This window comes from Rosa rugosa, chromosome 7, assembly GCF_958449725.1.
Source record: "Rosa rugosa chromosome 7, drRosRugo1.1, whole genome shotgun sequence".
In the NCBI taxonomy this organism is placed as follows: domain Eukaryota; kingdom Viridiplantae; phylum Streptophyta; class Magnoliopsida; order Rosales; family Rosaceae; genus Rosa; species Rosa rugosa.
This window is the reverse complement of record NC_084826.1, coordinates 13,793,885-13,811,606: the sequence shown is the minus strand read 5'-3', so window position 1 is coordinate 13,811,606 and position 17,722 is coordinate 13,793,885. Positions and strand designations below refer to the sequence as shown.

General features: G+C 37.8%; 2 protein-coding genes across 3 annotated transcripts; both read left to right on the top strand.

Moving 5' to 3' along the window:
- Positions 1 to 452: 452 nt before the first annotated feature.
- On the top strand, positions 453 to 11,796 carry LOC133722296 (uncharacterized). Of its 2 annotated transcripts, XM_062149150.1 has the most exons (18): positions 455 to 784; positions 867 to 975; positions 1,059 to 1,167; positions 1,250 to 1,338; positions 1,531 to 1,653; positions 3,311 to 3,370; positions 7,441 to 8,052; positions 8,172 to 8,384; positions 8,484 to 8,576; positions 8,694 to 8,807; positions 8,988 to 9,608; positions 9,763 to 10,047; positions 10,152 to 10,423; positions 10,602 to 10,775; positions 10,883 to 10,990; positions 11,092 to 11,161; positions 11,254 to 11,352; positions 11,457 to 11,796. In XM_062149150.1, the coding sequence occupies exons 7-18, from the start codon at positions 7,444 to 7,446 to the stop codon at positions 11,550 to 11,552; spliced, it is 2,754 nt and encodes a 917-aa protein (XP_062005134.1). In that variant the 5' UTR covers positions 455 to 784; positions 867 to 975; positions 1,059 to 1,167; positions 1,250 to 1,338; positions 1,531 to 1,653; positions 3,311 to 3,370; positions 7,441 to 7,443; the 3' UTR covers positions 11,553 to 11,796. The 2 variants fall into 2 exon arrangements, 1 of the variants encoding a protein (XP_062005134.1); XR_009852611.1 differs by lacking the exon at positions 11,457 to 11,796 and having other exon boundaries at positions 453 to 784; positions 10,921 to 10,990; positions 11,254 to 11,323.
- LOC133722881 (uncharacterized) lies at positions 3,714 to 7,170 on the top strand. Its single transcript, XM_062149739.1, has 3 exons — positions 3,714 to 6,108; positions 6,171 to 6,409; positions 6,523 to 7,170. The coding sequence occupies exons 1-3, from the start codon at positions 3,714 to 3,716 to the stop codon at positions 7,168 to 7,170; spliced, it is 3,282 nt and encodes a 1,093-aa protein (XP_062005723.1).
- Positions 11,797 to 17,722: the final 5,926 nt, after the last annotated feature.

The following is a 17,722-nucleotide window of genomic DNA, read 5'->3' as shown; positions in this document are numbered from 1 at the left end:
CACTATGTCAATAAACCCATCAGACGACAGAGCTCAGATGACAGAATGATGGTTTTCTGTTGTCTGAATAATTTTAACGACAGAATGAAAAAATTCTGTTGTCTGAATATAGTGTATATCATGGTAAATGAGGTTTCTGAAAAAGGTTTTGTTTCAGACAACAGATTTCTGTTGTTCATTAAACTGAGATTGATTTAGTTTTGGTTGTTTGAGATTTTATTTTGTGTGAAAGGAACTGTTTCTAAAAGTTGTGTTTCAGACAACAGATTTCTGTTGTGCAAGAAACTGAGATTGATTCTCACTTGTTTGGTTTTTTTTTTTTTTTTTCCCTTCCTTTCTGTTTTTTTTTTTGGCACAACGTGAAGACATATTCGTCTAACACTTAATCATATTTTGGCCCGACAAATTCGTCAAACTGATAGAAACCTAGAAACAGTCTCTCAGCTCGCTTTCGCTCTCAAACCAATTTTCTCCCTCGCTCTGGTACACAACAGAAATCTTTGTAAGGAAAACCCAATCCAACATCAATCTCGATCGATTCATGGTAGCTTAAATCTTAGCCATCTTCTTCTTTCCCTTATTTGCAGACTCCTCTTCGATAAGCTCGACGAGCTTCTAACTGTTCTGTTCAATGAATCAACCCTAAGTATTCATCTCACTTTGCCTAGGCAGCAACACAGGCGGTTTAAGCGGAGCCTGTTATCTCTTTAACCCAAAAGCTGAAGAGAAAAGTTCAAGGCCAAGCCTACTGATTACTACCACTTCTCCACTCACGAAGAGATGGGTATTCAATCTCTCTCTCATTCTTTCACTTTTTCCTCTATTTCTATATATTTGCAAGGTCTCAGCTTCTTGGTGTTTTCCAGATCTAGATGAATTTGTACATGAAGAGATGGGTTGAATCCAAAAGCTAAAGAGAAAAGTTCAAGGGCAAGCCCACTGATTACTACCACTTCTCCACTAACGAAGAGATGGGTATTCAATCTCTCTCTCATTCTTTCACTTTTTTCCTCTATTTTTATATATTTGCAAGGTCTCAGATTCTTGGTGTTTTCCAGATCTAGATGAATTTGTACATGAAGAGATGGGTTGAATCCAAAAGCTAAAGAGAAAAGTTCAAGGGCAAGCCCACTGATTACTACCACTTCTCCACTAACGAAGAGATGGGTATTCAATCTCTCTCTCATTCTTTCACTTTTTCCTCTATTTTTATATATTTGCAAGGTCTCAGCTTCTTGGTGTTTTCCAGATCTAGATGAATTTGTACATGTTTTGCACATTCCGATTTTGAATTTGGAGTTCAATTGAAGATTCAAAGCTAGTTGGTTCAAAAAAGAGGTAATTTTACTCCTTCATTTTTTCTCTTGCTTTACTGGTAGTGGCAGTATGGCCTTCCCTCTTCGGTCCTCGCTCTTTCCTCATCTATGTGATGAAATTGTTTAACTTAAATTATCAGTGATATAGTTTTATCCATGTCTTTGCTTTGCTTTTTAATTTAGTTGTTTTGTTTTTATATCAATTTTTTTGCAGGTTAGAGATTTGGGGAACCTAATTGGGTTGTACACAGAGTGGCACTCTCATTTGCTGCTCAATTACTCATTCGATCAGTTTGTGCATGAAGTGCAACAAGTGGTGGCCACAAAAAGAGTCAAGGTATCTGATATCCTCCTTCTCGCTCTTGATTTTAGATCCTTTTAAAAATTTGCTTCAGATTTTGATTAATTTTCAGTCTTTTTGAGTAGATGTCTCTCAAAGAATTGAGAGAGAGATTTTGATTACTTGTTTTGACAATTTCTTTGATCACTAAGTCATGTGTTTGTTCAATAACTGGGATTGTTTGCAAATGTTTCATGCACTAGCTGCAATTTGAGGGCATTTCTACTTGTAGTTATAGAACAGTAATCTGAGATAGAAAATTGAAATACAAATTACTTCTTTAGTGATGAAGTTAACATTGATTTGTGGAGGTCGTATTTACGTTTATATGTAGTGTAGCTTTGATATTCAATAGATTCTTCAAAGTAGTGGGTTAAGCTGTTTGGGTAGTTCTATGCGTGATAAAAGAAGGAACTAAACATATTTCATATAATTGGCTCTATGGAGTGTGTTTGTGGGGGGGGGGGGGGGGGGGGGTGAGTGTTACTTTTTGTAATATAACCTTATTATATATGACATCCAAATGCATCAGAATAAAAAGTAGCATGTAAAGGGAAGTGGGCTCAGGGTTTCAAAAAGAAGATGGTGGAACTAAGAAAGGTGGAAATCTTATATGAGTTGTAAAGGTCGTACCATTTATGTGCCATAACAGTCCTACTAAAAACAGCTGATATTGGGTAAAATATTTGTGTTCGATCCCTCTTTCTTTGCATATAGTGGGTGCTTTGTCAAAAGTGAGCATGTAATTCCTTGTTGTCTACATTAGGCACCACTGCAAAAGCAGAACCAATAAAATCATTCATGCTTGGTTTATATGAACCGGTAATATTTGTGCACATTAACAGAACCATATAACTTATGATTTATATGGTACATGTTTTCCTTGCTTGATCTGTGTGATGCATTTTAAAACTGGTTTCTTCTCAAAATATTTGGGGCTTGTATTTTATTATTGCATGTTAATTAATTATATATTGTGGTGGGATTTGGTATTATAAATTTCATATATTGATCTAATTGGCTAATTTTAGATTGATAAATGGTTAATTTAATAATAAGCAGAATAAACAAAACAATTCTGGCGAAGAAGGCAAGAAGTATAAGTGAAACAATTCATACAAAATGGGTTTGGAAGTTATTAATAGCCTTTCTTTTGTTATTCGATCACCTTATGGATTGGTCTTTGATCATCCCCTTTGTTTGTCTAGTTATTTATTAAGTAAGAAGCTATTTTTCTATATTCTAATAGCTATGCATATTGTTTGATCTCTCTGACTTGAATTAAAGACCCAGTACAATATTGCTATCCAACTTTTGCTAAACAACATATATATATATATATATATATATATATATATATATATATATATATATATATATATATATATATTAATTACACACACACCATATTATATATGCGATACCTGAATCGAAAAACTTTGCTACATGTCTAATAAAAGAGCCACAGAGAATGTGCTAGCTTGCATATTATAGTAATTAAGTAACTACATTTTTTGGTTCCATGAATGTGCGTAATGTGCAATGATGATCCAATGAGATTATTGGCATATTACCAATTTATCATGCAAATATTTAAACCTTTCAGCCCAAATTATTGGTCATCCAATATATCTTAACATGTTCTTGTATGCAGGTCTATTTGATACTTGACTAATTTAGCCTTGCTGGAGAGCTCCAAGAAACAAACAAGAAGGTGAGATTATTTGATCTATCCTGCAATCTTTCCACAATCTTTCCACATTTATCTTTTTCTGAAGTTAAAGATATAAGTGACTTAAATCATAATCTTGATAACAAAGTTTTTAATTTGCTTTGTCTAAAATGGTCTTCTTTGGTAACAAAGAATATTAATAATCTTGATAGATCTGGAAATGAGTATAATTCAAGGAAAGTATGCAACTGAAAAATATATGGTATGCAAAATGGTTTAAAGTTCCTAACAAATATGTATTTTCCTCTTAGTTTAAGTATATATCATGATCTTCGCTAGATAAAATGTTAGAATTCTAATTGTTTTATATGTTTGTATATATAAGATGGATAAATCATGGATGAAAGAAGATAGAAGATCACTAAAGTTTCAGATAGGACTTGAAGAATTTTTTAAGTTTGCGTCGGCTAATGCAAGGGACACAAATAGCATATGTTGCCCTTGCTTGAAGTGTTGTAACAATGATTTTTGGTCCATAGGGGTGATTAAGGACCATATATTTTTTAATGGTATAGATGTCAACTATAGGCATTGGAAGTGGCATGGAGAACCATCAACTTCTGCCTTGAATGTTGCTAGAGGGGATTCTGAAACAGTTGAGATGAATCCTGATTTTGGGATAGAAGAGGATGAAGAAGGTATGAAGGGTAGTGAGGATGAGGGGATTTCGGAAGACTCGAATGAGTTTAGGAAGTTTGTAGAGGATGGAGATAAGCCCCTATATCCTGGTTGTACTAAGACAACCAAGTTGAATGGCTTGATACAAACATTCAATCTAAAAGCTAAACACGGCATGACTGATGCTTGCTATTCAGACATGTTAATTATGATTGGCCTATTGCTTCCTGAAGGGAATGAGTTACCAGGGTCAGTTTATGAGGCCAAAAGAACACTGCGCTCATTGGGGATGGAGTATGAAAAGATTCATGCTTGTCCAAATGACTGCATCTTATATAGGTTGCAGCATGCTGATGCAACAAGCTGCCCCACTTGTGGTGAATCAAGGTGGAAACTAGGCAGGGACAAATCCGAGAAAGAAGGGGTACCCGGGAAGGTATTGTGGTACTTCCCACCGATCCCAAGGTTCAAAAGGATGTTCCAATCAACTGTTTCAGCAAAGGAACTGACTTGGCATGTCAAGGATAGAAAGAATGATGGAATGATGAGGCATCCAGCGGATTCCCCGACTTGGAAAATGATTGACACAAAATGGCCAGATTTTGGTGTAGAGCCTAGGAACCTTAGACTAGCTCTTTCATCAGACGGGTTTAACCCACATAGTTCTCTAAGTAGCAAATACTCATGCTGGCCTGTTATACTTATCACGTATAACCTTCCTCCATGGTTGTGCATGAAAAGGAAGTACATGATGTTGACATTGTTAATTTCTGGACCTAAACAGCCCGGAAATGATATCGATGTCTATCTGCAGCCGTTGATTGATGATCTGAAAGTGTTGTGGGATGGGGTTGAGAGAGTATATGATGCTGTAAGAGGAGAGTATTTTACATTGAGGGCAGCACTGTTGTGGACAATTAACGATTTTCCCGCATATGGGAACTTATCGGGAAGCATTGTCAAAGGATACAATGCTTGTCCAGTATGTGTTGAAGAGACCAAACCGTATAGGTTGAAGAAGTCTAAAAAAATGGCATTCATGAGGCATCGAAGATTCCTGCCACGACATCATCCATATCGAAAGCAAGCTGCTGCTTTCGACAACACTGTAGAGGAGGGTGAAGCTCCTAAACCATTAAGTGGAGAGGAGGTTTTGTCAAGAGTTCAAGGTCTTGATTGGCCATTTGGCAAAAAAAACCCTCATCCCCCTTATAAGGGTCTTGAAGATCAAAACAGACCTTGTTGGAAGAAAAAGTCTGTTTTCTTTGAACTTGCATACTGGAAACATCTTCCGGTAAGACATAATCTTGATGTGATGCATATTGAGAAGAATTGTTGCGATGCTATCCTTGGTACGTTGTTGAATATTCCGGGGAAGACTAAGGATGGGGCTGCTGCTCGTTTAGACATGGTTGATATGGGTATACGCACTGATTTGAAGGCTACAAGCACTGGAAAAAGGGAGAAGTTGCCTTTGGCTAGTTGGAACTTGTTCCTTGATGAGAGAAAGATCGTTTGTAGTTCATTTTTCAATATGACTGTTCCGGTTAGGTTTTCATCCAATGTACGAAATCTGGTGTCAATGGAGGATTTAAGACTCGCCGGTCTTAAATCACATGATTGCCACACTATAATGCAACTTCTTCTCCCAATCGCACTACGTTCAGTTTTAGAGAAACCGGTTCGGTATGCAATTATCCGGTTCTGCCTATTTTTCAAAGCAATATGTAGCAAGGTGATCGATGTTTCAAAGCTGGAACAAATGCAAGCAGACCTGGTTGATACAGTTTGCCTGCTTGAGAAGTTCTTTCCACCCTCATTTTTTGACATAATGATTCACCTAACTGTTCATCTCGTTAGGGAAGTCGAGTTATGCGGTCCGGTCTTTTTTAGATGGATGTACCCTTTCGAGAGGTACATGAAGGTGTTCAAAGGATGGGTGAGAAATCGACAATTTCCTGAGGGCTGCATTGCAGAGAATTATATTGTTGAAGAGGCAATTGAGTTTTGCTCAGAACGTATACTTCCTGAAGATGCTACCACTGTTGGGATCCCTTTGAGAACCAAATCTGGGTTTTTAAATGGCTGCAAGCCGTTGTCAGGTGCCACCATGATTAGTGTGAATCAGAAGCAGCTAGACCTAGCTCACCTTTGTGTATTACAGAACACGGAAGATGCAATCCCATATTTCACGTAAGTGATATTAATTCTTCTGTTACAATTTTAATGTTGTACTATATTAACGTACACATTCATTTAGGTTTTTCTGCTCATTTCATGCATTTCCCCCTTTGCAGTGAGCATATGGAATTATTGAAGTTAAGTTTCCCAAGGTTCATCAAAAATGAAAAGTGGTTGAAGCAAAAACAGAATCTTACCTTTGCTGGTTGGTTAAAGGAGAGGGTACATAGCTTATTCTCTACTCTATTTTATTTAGGGTTTAGGAAGTAAATTATAAGTTTTGTTTGACTCAAAACTTGTGTTGTATGCTCTTTGACATATGATGTAATTTGCAGGTTGCAAACGAAATGAGATTTGCCGATAATTCTATTTCAGAAAGTATCAGGTGGCTCGCAGGTGGACCGAAAAAGGAGGTCCCTACTTTTAGTGGATATCATGTTAATGGGGTTGATTTCAACACTATTGCGCGTGACAAAGTCAGATCAGTTCAAAACAGTGGCGTTTTTTTAGTTGCGGATGCAATGCAAGTTGCTAGTGCAAAGGATAATAACCCCAAAACCGATGATATGGACTTCTACGGTAGGATACAGCAAATCTGGGAGGTGGACTACTACAAGTTTAGGGTACCGGTCTTTATGTGCGATTGGGTTGAGTCAGCCAGGGGGATTAAAGTAGATGAACTTGGCTTTACTTTGGTTAAACTGAATAGAATAGGGCATTTAAATGATCCATTTGTCTTAGCCACGCATGTCAAACAAATTTTCTACATAGATGACCCCCTTGATGATCAATGGTCAGTGGTAATACGATGCCCGGATAGTGACTACCAAGGGGCTGGTAATGATGAAGAGCTAGAAGATATTGAAGTGGCGCAGCACCCATTTATTCCTATAATGCCATCAATCGAGACATTTGATGATGTACTTGGTGAAGAGCCAAGCTCCTACATTCGAGATGGCAATGAAGGAATATGGGTGGATTAGTGATTAGGAAAAGAGCTTAGTGATCTGAATGTATGCATTTTACTATAGGTTGGGTTTCGTTGTTTAGTTTTATATCTACGTACTTTGTTAAGTTGCAATAAAGTTTTTGTTATATAAAGACTACTTTGATTCTTGCATTTCCTGCTTCACTATTGCTTTTGTTGATTTTTGCCTAAGTATTTGTTTCTTGTTTAATAATTAATTTCTGTTTATCTGAATAATTGTCATGTTATTTAACATGTAGCTAACTACATTTGCTCTTTGTTTCAGATAATGTCGCCGTCCACACGATCATCAGCATCTGCAAGATCCATAGCACTAAGGATTAGGAGTGCGGCGATGAAACGATCAAGATCAACATCTGCCATACCAATAAATGCAAGTATTTCAGAGGTAGCTTCCTCCCCCAAAAAGCAGGTGACTCCACGAAAAAAGACTACTGCACAAAAGAAGTATAAAACTACTAGAAAACCTTCCTCTCCCAAGAAGTGTCAAACTACATCAAGAAAAGTGAAGCTGATCATGACTGCTGAGTTGAAGAAAGGAGCATCATCAAGTAAGTCGTCCAAAAAGTCAAGTTCCACAAACAACAAGGTCGCTGCTCATGATGATGATGATGATGATGATGATGATGAAAACGTAACCGGTGGATTAAAGTTGTTGAAGCGAGGGATGGTAACTATGAGCCGCATCACAAATAGACTTATCCGAGGAAAGAAGTTAACTGTCAAGTTCAATGATAAAGGGGAACCTGTTGGTAAGGTGGCAAATGAAATGCAGTCTTACATAGGAGTGTTGGCTCGTACAAAGATCCCAATCTCAATACCGGATTGGAGAGACGTGGATCCAGACGAAAAGGAAAAAATTTGGGAATCAATAACGGTACTTATACTCATCATAGAGCTCAATTTTTTCAAATTACATTGACAAACACATGGTTTTAATGTTATTGGACCACTATTAGTACTCTGATTTGAAATTTATTTTTGCTACGTGTTTAGGATGCATTTGTCATACCTAAAGAATGTCGGAAAATGGTGATCACATCAGCTGCAAATAAATGGAGAGAGTTCAAGAGCAAGTTGACCAATTTATACATTATCCCTTACATGAATGAACCTGATCTCTTGGAATTTCCACCGGATGATTACCGAAGCATAACGAAGGACAATTGGCAAACCTTTGTTGCTGACAGGCTTTCAGCTAGTTTTCTGGTTTGTTGTTCATTTAATGAATTTTGGTTTTTGGTGGAAGTTGTTAAATCCTACAGTAAGTCACTGCAATATGTAATTTTCTTTTGGTTTGGTTTGCAGGAAGTACGTGAGGCCCAAATTATGAAACGAAAGGAGAATAAATACCCTCACCGTATGGCACGCAAAGGGTATGCAAATTTGCAAGAAGAATTGGTGAGTTTTAGTTAGATGGCTACTAACTTGCTAAATGTTTTTAATTATCAGTAGAAATATCTTTAGTTGATTATCTAATTGCTGATTTTTTTTTTTTTTTTGCTTGTGGCCATTTAGTCTAAAAGTATGCCGTTGGAACAACTGGATCGAGCTACAATGTGGATTAAGGCAAGACAAGATAAGAATGGTCAGTTCAAACAAGCTGAGGTAGAGGAGACAGCAAAAAAAATTGTAAGTACATGTAGGATTAAATCTGGGCTTTTCTACACATTATGATTTACAAGTCCTCTTATGTGAACCTACTTTTTGTCTCATATAGTTGGACTATTTCATGGCTTAATTTAGGCATGAAAGTAATGCTACTCGACACATTTATTGGGATGGTCGTATAATGATATTATTTTCAATCAGGAAAACTTAAAGAAAAGGGAGGCTGAAGGGGAGATCACCACATCTGGGTCCGATGATGTGCTGACTATTGCGTTGGGGAATCCCGAGCATCATGGAAGGGTTAGAGGTGTTGGTGGGACTGTGAAGCCGGCTGCCTATTTTCATTTGCCAAAACGGCAGAGAAATATTGTGGAAGAGACAGTGAGGTCATCAGTGAAGAAGATATTAGAGGAGAATGATTGTTTAATTGCTAAGGAAAGAGCTAAATGGGAGGAGGAGAGAGATAGACAGTTGGCTGAGGAAAGAGCTTATTGGAGTGAGAAGATTGCAAGGATAGAAGCAAAGATTGACGGGAAGGAATTGGCTGTTGACACACCCAAATCTGCCACACTAGTCAATGAAGTTGGTTCAGGACAAGGGAGCTGCTCCCGGCCAGGTGAAAAGGGTGTAAATTATAATGGAGAAACTGAGATAGTGATAGCTGCAAAGAAGAAATTGGATTTAAGAGACGATGTGAACAATATTGTACCTGAAAAGGAACTTGTGTATGCCATTGATGAGAAGGCAAAACCAACTGCGGTATTGGAAGAGAAGTCAAGAGGTGTCTTTGCTGTTCCAAGGGCAAGAGTAAATGATGCAGAGGTAATTTCATAGTTTCCTAATCAAAGTTGAATTAGACATGTTATGCCGATATAGCTTTCATTATGTGAATGGTGAAGAGGTAAATTTCATAATTGCATAAATCAAGTTGAACCTGTCATTTCTATGCTGAACTTGTTATGTTATGTTGGTATAGGTCTCATTATTAGGTCAGAATGAGTGCAAACTGGCCATTGATTCGGTGGAAAACATTGTAGCCATTGGAACAATCATTAATGTCGACCTTGAGACCAACCAGCAAACTATCCATGGCGTTTCATTGGGAGAGGAAAATGTACGCGTCTCTATCATTCGGACTTTGGTTCATGAAGCTTTGCTACCATTTCCCATAAAAGATGAGATAGTGACGGTTAAGGATGCCATTGGGACTTGTGTTGCTTGGCCAAAGAACCTAGTCATTACCCCTGCAGCAGAAGCCAAGGTAACTCAATTTGTTAGTCTTTACTTGAAAATGGATGTCACTTGGACAACTAAACTGATAATGTGATATGGCAGTTTATACTAATTGATTTTTTGAAACAATAGAAAAAACTAAAGCGTAAAAATCAAAAGAGGACAACAATAGATATGTTGGAAGATAATGAAGATTTGGGAAACCTGCCACCAAATCTCCCAACAGCTGTGGGTGCCTTGTGCATTTGGGCCAACCATGAACTGCGAGATGGGGCCACCATCTACACCACTTTTGATGCAGAAATTTTTGGTCATCGAAGGAAAGCTGTTGTCTTTAGAAGTGACATCTATGCCATGGCAAACATGTTGGAACTATCAGGAGGTTGCATTGTTTTTTTCATGAGGTAAATACATTAAAACTACCTAGCAATTGTTTATCATTCAATTGGAACAATCATGATGTTTATGTGTTTATGAGGTAATCAATATATTCTAGGTAGCCGCATTGTTGTTTACATGTTTCTGATTTATCTTCGGCCGATTAAGTGTTAATATTATGAATTTGAAATGATTTTTTTCTAGCTACCTTCATGATGTTTTGAAGAGGTCTAAGATGACTGAGATGGTAGCCTTTGTCGATCCTGATCAAACGGGTGCACTCGGATGTGGAAATCCTACTGAACGAGCTCGATCTTTGTCTAATCGGTTCCAAAAGGGAAAGCCTGGCCAGATTTATTTGGTGCCGTATAACTCAGGGTATGTAAACTGGATTTACAATAATGAGATTGTTATGTTATATTGCTTCTAGGTAGCTACTTTATATAAACTATCTTAAACTGAAAATGAGTTTTGTTGTGGCATAGTTCTCATTGGATGTTGTCTGCTGTGAATCCCAATGAAGAGATCATTTACTTCATGGATCCGTTAAAGAGGCGCCTCATAACTGGTGAATGGAAAACAATTTTGGATAAGTACGTTTCTTTTCCACTATATAAGTTGATCAGTACTTGATGTTAAGGATACATTATATAAATGCTTTACTTATGTTGGTGTTTTGCTATTCATTTTGAAGCTCCATTAAAATCTACAATGCGAACAAGAATCGGAAAGGGAGGAAATTAATCCAGTGGAAAAATCTTGCTGTAAGTTGATAAAGGGATTTGAAGTATCCCAGCCTCTTAATGTTTGACATAGTAAGTAGTTCTTCTGATATGGTGCCTTGTGTTATTTTCAGGGAATTCCTGAGCAAAATGGTGGCAAGAGTTGTGGTTATTGGATCATGCGTTACATGAAGGAGATAGTGGAAGACACAAATTTGGAGTTTGCTACTAAGGTATTTGAGCAGCTTCCAATACCATTATATACTTTATTTCATGGTTTGATGAATATAATCTTCAAATATCATATATACTATGTTTTTTTTTTTTTTTTTTGCAGTGGGACAGAAGAACAAATCTTGTTTACACAGAAAATGATATTAATGAAGTTCGGGCTGAATGGGCGAAGCATGTTATGAAGTTTGCACAAGTGTAGTGCGCACAAAGAGGATCTGTGGTATATGCGTAGTTAGGGCTAGCTGTTTTTGTGCATATTGACATTGAATGCATAGCTAGATTATGGAGGGTTTTTTTGCCCAACTAATATGATCGACTTTTGCCTTTATCGATCATATTTTGACCTCCTAACAGATTACTCTTGTAGGATGGATTGATGGTAATGTTGAATATTGATGTAGTTTGCTGGCTGATTTAAATGAAATGGCTTTTGACTTGTTATAGCTGGATGTTGTTATTGTGCTTACTAGTCAACACAGGTTTTTCAATATATGTTATGGTTATAATACAGCTCATACAACATAAATACCGAAAGAAGCTGATGTTGCACTAAACATCAGACAACAGAAAGGCCTAGTTATAAGACAAATCATACAACATAAATACCAAATCAAGCTGACGTTGAACAAAACCTCAAACAACAGATATCTGTGGTTATAAGACAACTGAGACAACATAAATAACCAATAAACTGATACTAAACCTTACATCAAACAACAGAATTTAACCAAATATCTGTTGTCTGAAACAACAGAAAATCACAGAAGAAACGGGCCATCTATATTCCTTATGAAAACCAGACAACATAAAACCATAAAATCCATTGCTCAAAGTTAATTACCACAACAAAACGTACAAACCAATGTTGTTAAAGCAAACTCAGAACGACAGTAACTTTTGAAACTATTGTTTATAGTGTTGTACATCGACATATATCTGTGGTGTGAAACTCAGTCAGACGACAGAACATCTCAAGAATCTCTTTTACTCACACGATTTAATTATGTTGTTTGAATAAAAAACAAACAATAAAACGTAATAAATATATGTCGTCCACAATAGATTCACACAACAGAAAATAACCAAGATAGATCAAAACTCTATATATTCACACCACAGATTTCTGTCGTGTTAACTAAATACACACGATAGAGTTTTATGAATGGAGGTTGTCCAGAATCGTTTATAACAACATATTACTGTCGTTTGATTACATCTTCAACCTCAGAAAGTTGTAATTCGGCATATCTCAACACAATCAGACAACAGATTATTGGCCGGCCTATGTTGTGTGAGTGAAATATAGATCACGGGTAATATCTGTCGTTTGAAGGCCTAAGAGATATCAGGCTACTAGACAACAGAAATTTTCTGAATCAGACAACAGTCCTCGGCTGTTGTCTGATGGGTTTATTGACATGGTGCTTTGGGCCTGCATTTTGAGTGGCTGGGCTTCTTGGGTCTGGAATGGGTCTGTGGGCTTCATCTTTGGGCTCACTGGGCTAGGGTTTCAAGTGGGTTGGATTACCCTTTGACTATGGGGCTGGATGGTTTCGGGCTCCATGACCTATAGTACTGTTTAATTTTGTTTAGGTCGCAAAAACCAGAATCTTAGTTGAATCCATTTTATGTCTGCTTCGAGGTTTCTTGGTTTTTGTTAGAATAATGGTGCGTGGATTTCCTAAAAGGTGGGTGTACTCGGGATTTTTTGGGATGTTATTCTTCTAGAATATGGTTTCATGAGGTTCTAAGGAACGATTCTTTCTGTCGACCCCTTAGGGGTGTTTCGTTTTTGCACTGCTTGCTGAATTTTAATGAAAGGGCTGACCTATTTCCATTAAAAAAAAAAAAAACTATATCTCAAAATTAATTGTTGTTTAACAAAGGAAATAAAAATTAAAGAAAATACAGCTTACAAAATCAATTACAAAGAAAGAGATAGGTTGTATGTTATAGAAAAAAGAGAAACATATCTAAAACATAAAAATAAAAATAAAATTATTAGGGTTCAATTGGGTGGGCTTGGCCCTAACGGGCTCAAATGGGCCAGGCTAGGCTTCATTTTCATGATCACCCTACCCTATTTGAGAAAGAGTCAGGCCAGCCGGGTTTAGGGCCCAAGAGCCAAATGATGATCCCTAGAGTAGGGGGTGTGTGTATTTAAAACTTCTCAAACTGAACTGGTTTCTAAAAAAAAAAAAAAGAAGATTTTATGATAGATTTTGACTTCATTAATACATTTTGAGAAGAAACGAGAACACTTCATTACTTGGACTTACAATATTACAAAGGAACCCATCACAGTTGTGGCCCAGATAAAATAAGATCACCACATACACATAATACTGAACTAGCAGACACCTTACGTACTAGTACAAGGAATAAGAGATAGAAAAATGCTAAAAAAGAAATGCCTCTAACGCAGCCCTAAAACTATCCCTTGCCATGAACCGTTTCCATTATCAAAAGGACAAAATAAAATTAAAGACCTAATGGGCTCCCAAGCCAAGTTCAGGCCCAAAACCTAACCTTAGGGCCCAAGACCACCCTAGCCGCCGAGGAAACAAACTAGCTTCAGCAATAGGAGGATCTACGCCAGCACCTGTAATATCCAAGGAATTCATTATTAATTTCTTGGAATTTTTAGAAATTATTAAGTGGTTAATTAGTGCGATTGTTAGTTTTGTGGTGAAGCGAAAGTGTTTCGGACAAATAATTACTCGAAAACGTTTTATTTCGAGGGGTCAATGGGTTGACTCTTTATTCGTTGAATTTCTCCAATACTTTCTTCACGAAAGTTGTAGAGAGCGTCGATATAAGTTCGTGGACATGTGGCACACTTAAATCGGAGTTCGTACGAGAAAGTTATGGTCAGCGGAAAAATCTACTATTTTCGAAATTTGCTATAAATAGAGCATTTCCAGAAAAGGAAATCACTTTCCTTTTTCGTCCGTTTCCAGAAAATTCTAGAAAATCCATTCTCTCTCAACTTCCAGCCGACCCGACCCTGCCGGAACTCACTTTTCTGGCATTATCAGGCGGTGGCACCGACCTAGATCGCTTCGCCTCCTCCATGCGGTCCTCCCTATGGTGGTCTCTAGCGGTGATTCACACCGTACATGGCGGATCGAAGAGGCGAAGCTAGGTGGCATCTGACCCGGCTATATTTTCCGATTCCTGCAACATCTCGACTTGAAACCGGTCACGTTCTGTTTATAGAAGCCTCCTCTTTCGATCCTTGGTGGTGGTTTTGATCGATTCTCAGTGTAGAGGTGCAACTCAAGGTGAACAGTGATTTTTGACTTTCGGCGGCGATCTAGGCAGAATTGGCCCAAGTCTCAAGTATTAAAGTTGATCCTCGTAGTATAAACTCCATTTTGGACGGTTAGATCAAGCTGGTTTTGAGTTTGGCACGGCGACGCGTGCAGTGCACGTGCAGCTACCTGTGGCGGCAAGTGACGGCGCGTTCGACCATGTTTGGGGAAGCTTCTTTCACCAATTATCATCTACTCGTCGATACGAGCGTTTCGATATATGGTTTGTAGCATTTGGACGTATGAGCATGTTAGGGTTTTTCCGTAATTTCAATTAGTTTGGTTTTCGATCCTTAAGGATTCAACTGTTGGATCGACTTGTTGTTTTGACATTTTGATCGCAGAAGTATTCCGGAGACTTTGGGGTGGTCTCGGATGAGGTTTCGCCTCGATTGACATTACTTTTGGATTTTTGTTCAAAACAGGTGTTTCGAACTTTAAATCGCTTTGTGTTTCGTGTACTAAGTTGAAACCTATTTTACTTAGGTGATTGACGGAGAGTCTTCGGTTCTTTATCTCGGCTGTAAGAGAAGACGCAACGGGATTTAAAGGTGAGTAAATCTCACGGGGTTCATTCATGAACAGAGTTACTTTATTATTCGGAATTACTTGATAAATTCTGAAATCGTTTTTGGAAATAAATATTTATTTTAAATTATATGAACTTAATCATCTATGGTTCATGGGTAAGTTAAAATGAAGTTTTGTTATAAAAAATGATTTTTCTCGGTTTTATGCTTTGTGAACTATAGTTGGTATTAGTGGCATTCCTGAGTGAATGACTACGTATAAATATATTTACGTGAAATATATATCTTGATGGCATGGTATTGTGGTGTGTACAATAATTGTAATTCTATTCATGATATTTTTTTGAGACTTTATTCTTTACGGGGAGCAATATATCGTGATAATGATGATTTATATTTTGTTTTGGAAGTGCTTGGAGTGTGGAAACTATAATTGAAATGAGTACATGGTATTATCGTCTATGAAGTGTGAGTAACATTTTTGGGTCTTGAGTGACTGTTTAAAATGATTTGGTCTTTGTACCAAGTGTCTAAGTACCGAGGATCATAGTAGTGATCGAGGACGAGAAATCGTTTGATGGTTTTGTGAAACCTTTTGGGTCTAGAGTGACCGTTGAGAGTAAATTAGTGACATGAGCGGTGAATTAAAAGGAGTCTCAGAGTATTCTTCTTTTATCGTCCAAGAAGGACTTTGTTGTCCCAGAGGGACTATAGTGTTGGCAACATATATGTGTGGTGATTGTTGTTGTGAAATGTGTCAGTGGTGGTGGAGTTAATTGTTTTCATCGTAATCTCCTGAACTAATTAAATTATATGCAGGGATTACGATCTTTCTAAATTGTTTGATTTTAATGTAATCTCCTAAACTAAATTATATGCAGAGATTACTATGATATTGAATATTGTGTGATTTAATGTAATCTCCTGAACTAAATTATATGCAGGGATTACTTTATGTTTATATTGCTTGATAATTCGTTCGTAAATTCCTGAGCTACATTATATGCAGGAGTTACGGATTTAGTTTTGATTATGAAATTGAAGTAGAATGGTTGGTTGAGATTTTTAGATGAGTTGACATGTTTTTGAGGTGACAATTACATTTTCTTCGAGAACAGGAAGGGGATTTGAGTGATTGTGTTGTGAGAATTCTATGTGATTTCACAATGTCACTGTGAGAATAGATATTTGTTTCCAAGAGGAAAAGGTTATGATTTTAAGTGTCATCAATACTCGATTGACTTGGGGTTTGGTGGTTGGGGATCGTAAGTTGTGATATCATATGTTGGTGAATGGTGATCTTAATCACGAAGTAGGTTATTGAGTATGACATTGATGTAAAATTGTTGATGACTGTTTTATTTCTTATTTGATGTTAAGTTGAGGTATTTAAAGCATGTGCTTGCTATTCTAATTTTTGAGTTTACTCATACAAGCTTAAAAAGCTTACCGGGTTTGTTGTTGCAACCCGGTGCACTATTCAATGGTGTAGGGGTTTATCCTGTAAGTTAGGGTGAATGTGGTTGAGGCAGAGAGCTTCTTTGCTGTTGCAGTGGTAGGTTTAGTAACCTAATTTTGTTATGCACTTGTTCGTCTTTTGCTGTGTAATGAGCGTAGTGCATGAGTTTACTTATTGAATTGTTGTTTTAGTTTAATTTGTAAACTTGGTATAATGTAATATGTGACTCTAAAGAATGAGTCAGTATTAACATTGATGAGCTCGGTTTGTTTTGTTTCTTAGTTTAATTGAAGAATTTTCTAAGTGTTCTTTTGGGCTTGTTAAGTTATTGCGTTTCGGATTAGAATTTTTTTATTTGAAATTCGGGGCGTGACAGCACCACCGCCGCCGCCGGCATCACCTCCGCTAGCTTCACCTTCAGTAGAGGCGGCCCACCAGATAGTGGTAGGTGGGCTATTGCTGTTGTCAGTTCTGGTTCAGGGTTCACGACATCGCTTTGCAACGCCAGCACTGCCACGAGCTTAGAGTTGACAACCACAACGCTGCCATGCTTTGGATGTTAGGAAAAACAAGGGAGAAAAGAAGTAAGAGGGAGGGCTGCAATGGGTGGAGTAGTGACAACGGTGGAAGAAGAAGGCTTGTATGAGGCTAGGAATCTGGAACGATAAGCTGTGCAATGACAAAAAATGGAAAGTAGACGGAAAATGGGACGATTTGAATGAGTATAACATGTAAACCGTCGCCTCATGTTGGCATGCCCACTCACCGAGTGTACAAGCCCATGCTCGTGCGGTGACTATTGGCGTTCCCACAAGGATAACTACTCCACAGGGGGAGAGCACGCGTCCGTGCACGTGGACGGGTGCGATACCCCCAAATTGAGTCAGTTTGACAGCTGGCTTGGATCCCAGCCATCCTCAACTCCTAATAATGGGGTCTCACTCCCACAGTCGAGGTATTGATGACTTCTCACTCTCACCTATCCCAGAGATGGCTTCTGCTTTGCTCCCCTCTAACTTGAGCGTTGGAGGACTGAAGTCCGGACAATTCCGGACTTAACGACCAC

Coding starts and splice junctions, on each gene's coding strand:
- LOC133722881 (XM_062149739.1), top strand. CDS start 3,714: ATGGATAAATCATGGATGAAAGAAGATAGAAGATCACTAAAGTTTCAG. Junction 6,109..6,170: donor TGGCTGCAAGCCGTTGTCAG/GTGCCACCATGA, acceptor TGTGTATTACAG/AACACGGAAGATGCAATCCC. Junction 6,410..6,522: donor CTGGTTGGTTAAAGGAGAGG/GTACATAGCTTA, acceptor TGTAATTTGCAG/GTTGCAAACGAAATGAGATT.
- LOC133722296 (XM_062149150.1), top strand. CDS start 7,444: ATGTCGCCGTCCACACGATCATCAGCATCTGCAAGATCCATAGCACTA. Junction 11,162..11,253: donor TCCAGTGGAAAAATCTTGCT/GTAAGTTGATAA, acceptor TGTTATTTTCAG/GGAATTCCTGAGCAAAATGG. Junction 11,353..11,456: donor ATTTGGAGTTTGCTACTAAG/GTATTTGAGCAG, acceptor TTTTTTTTGCAG/TGGGACAGAAGAACAAATCT.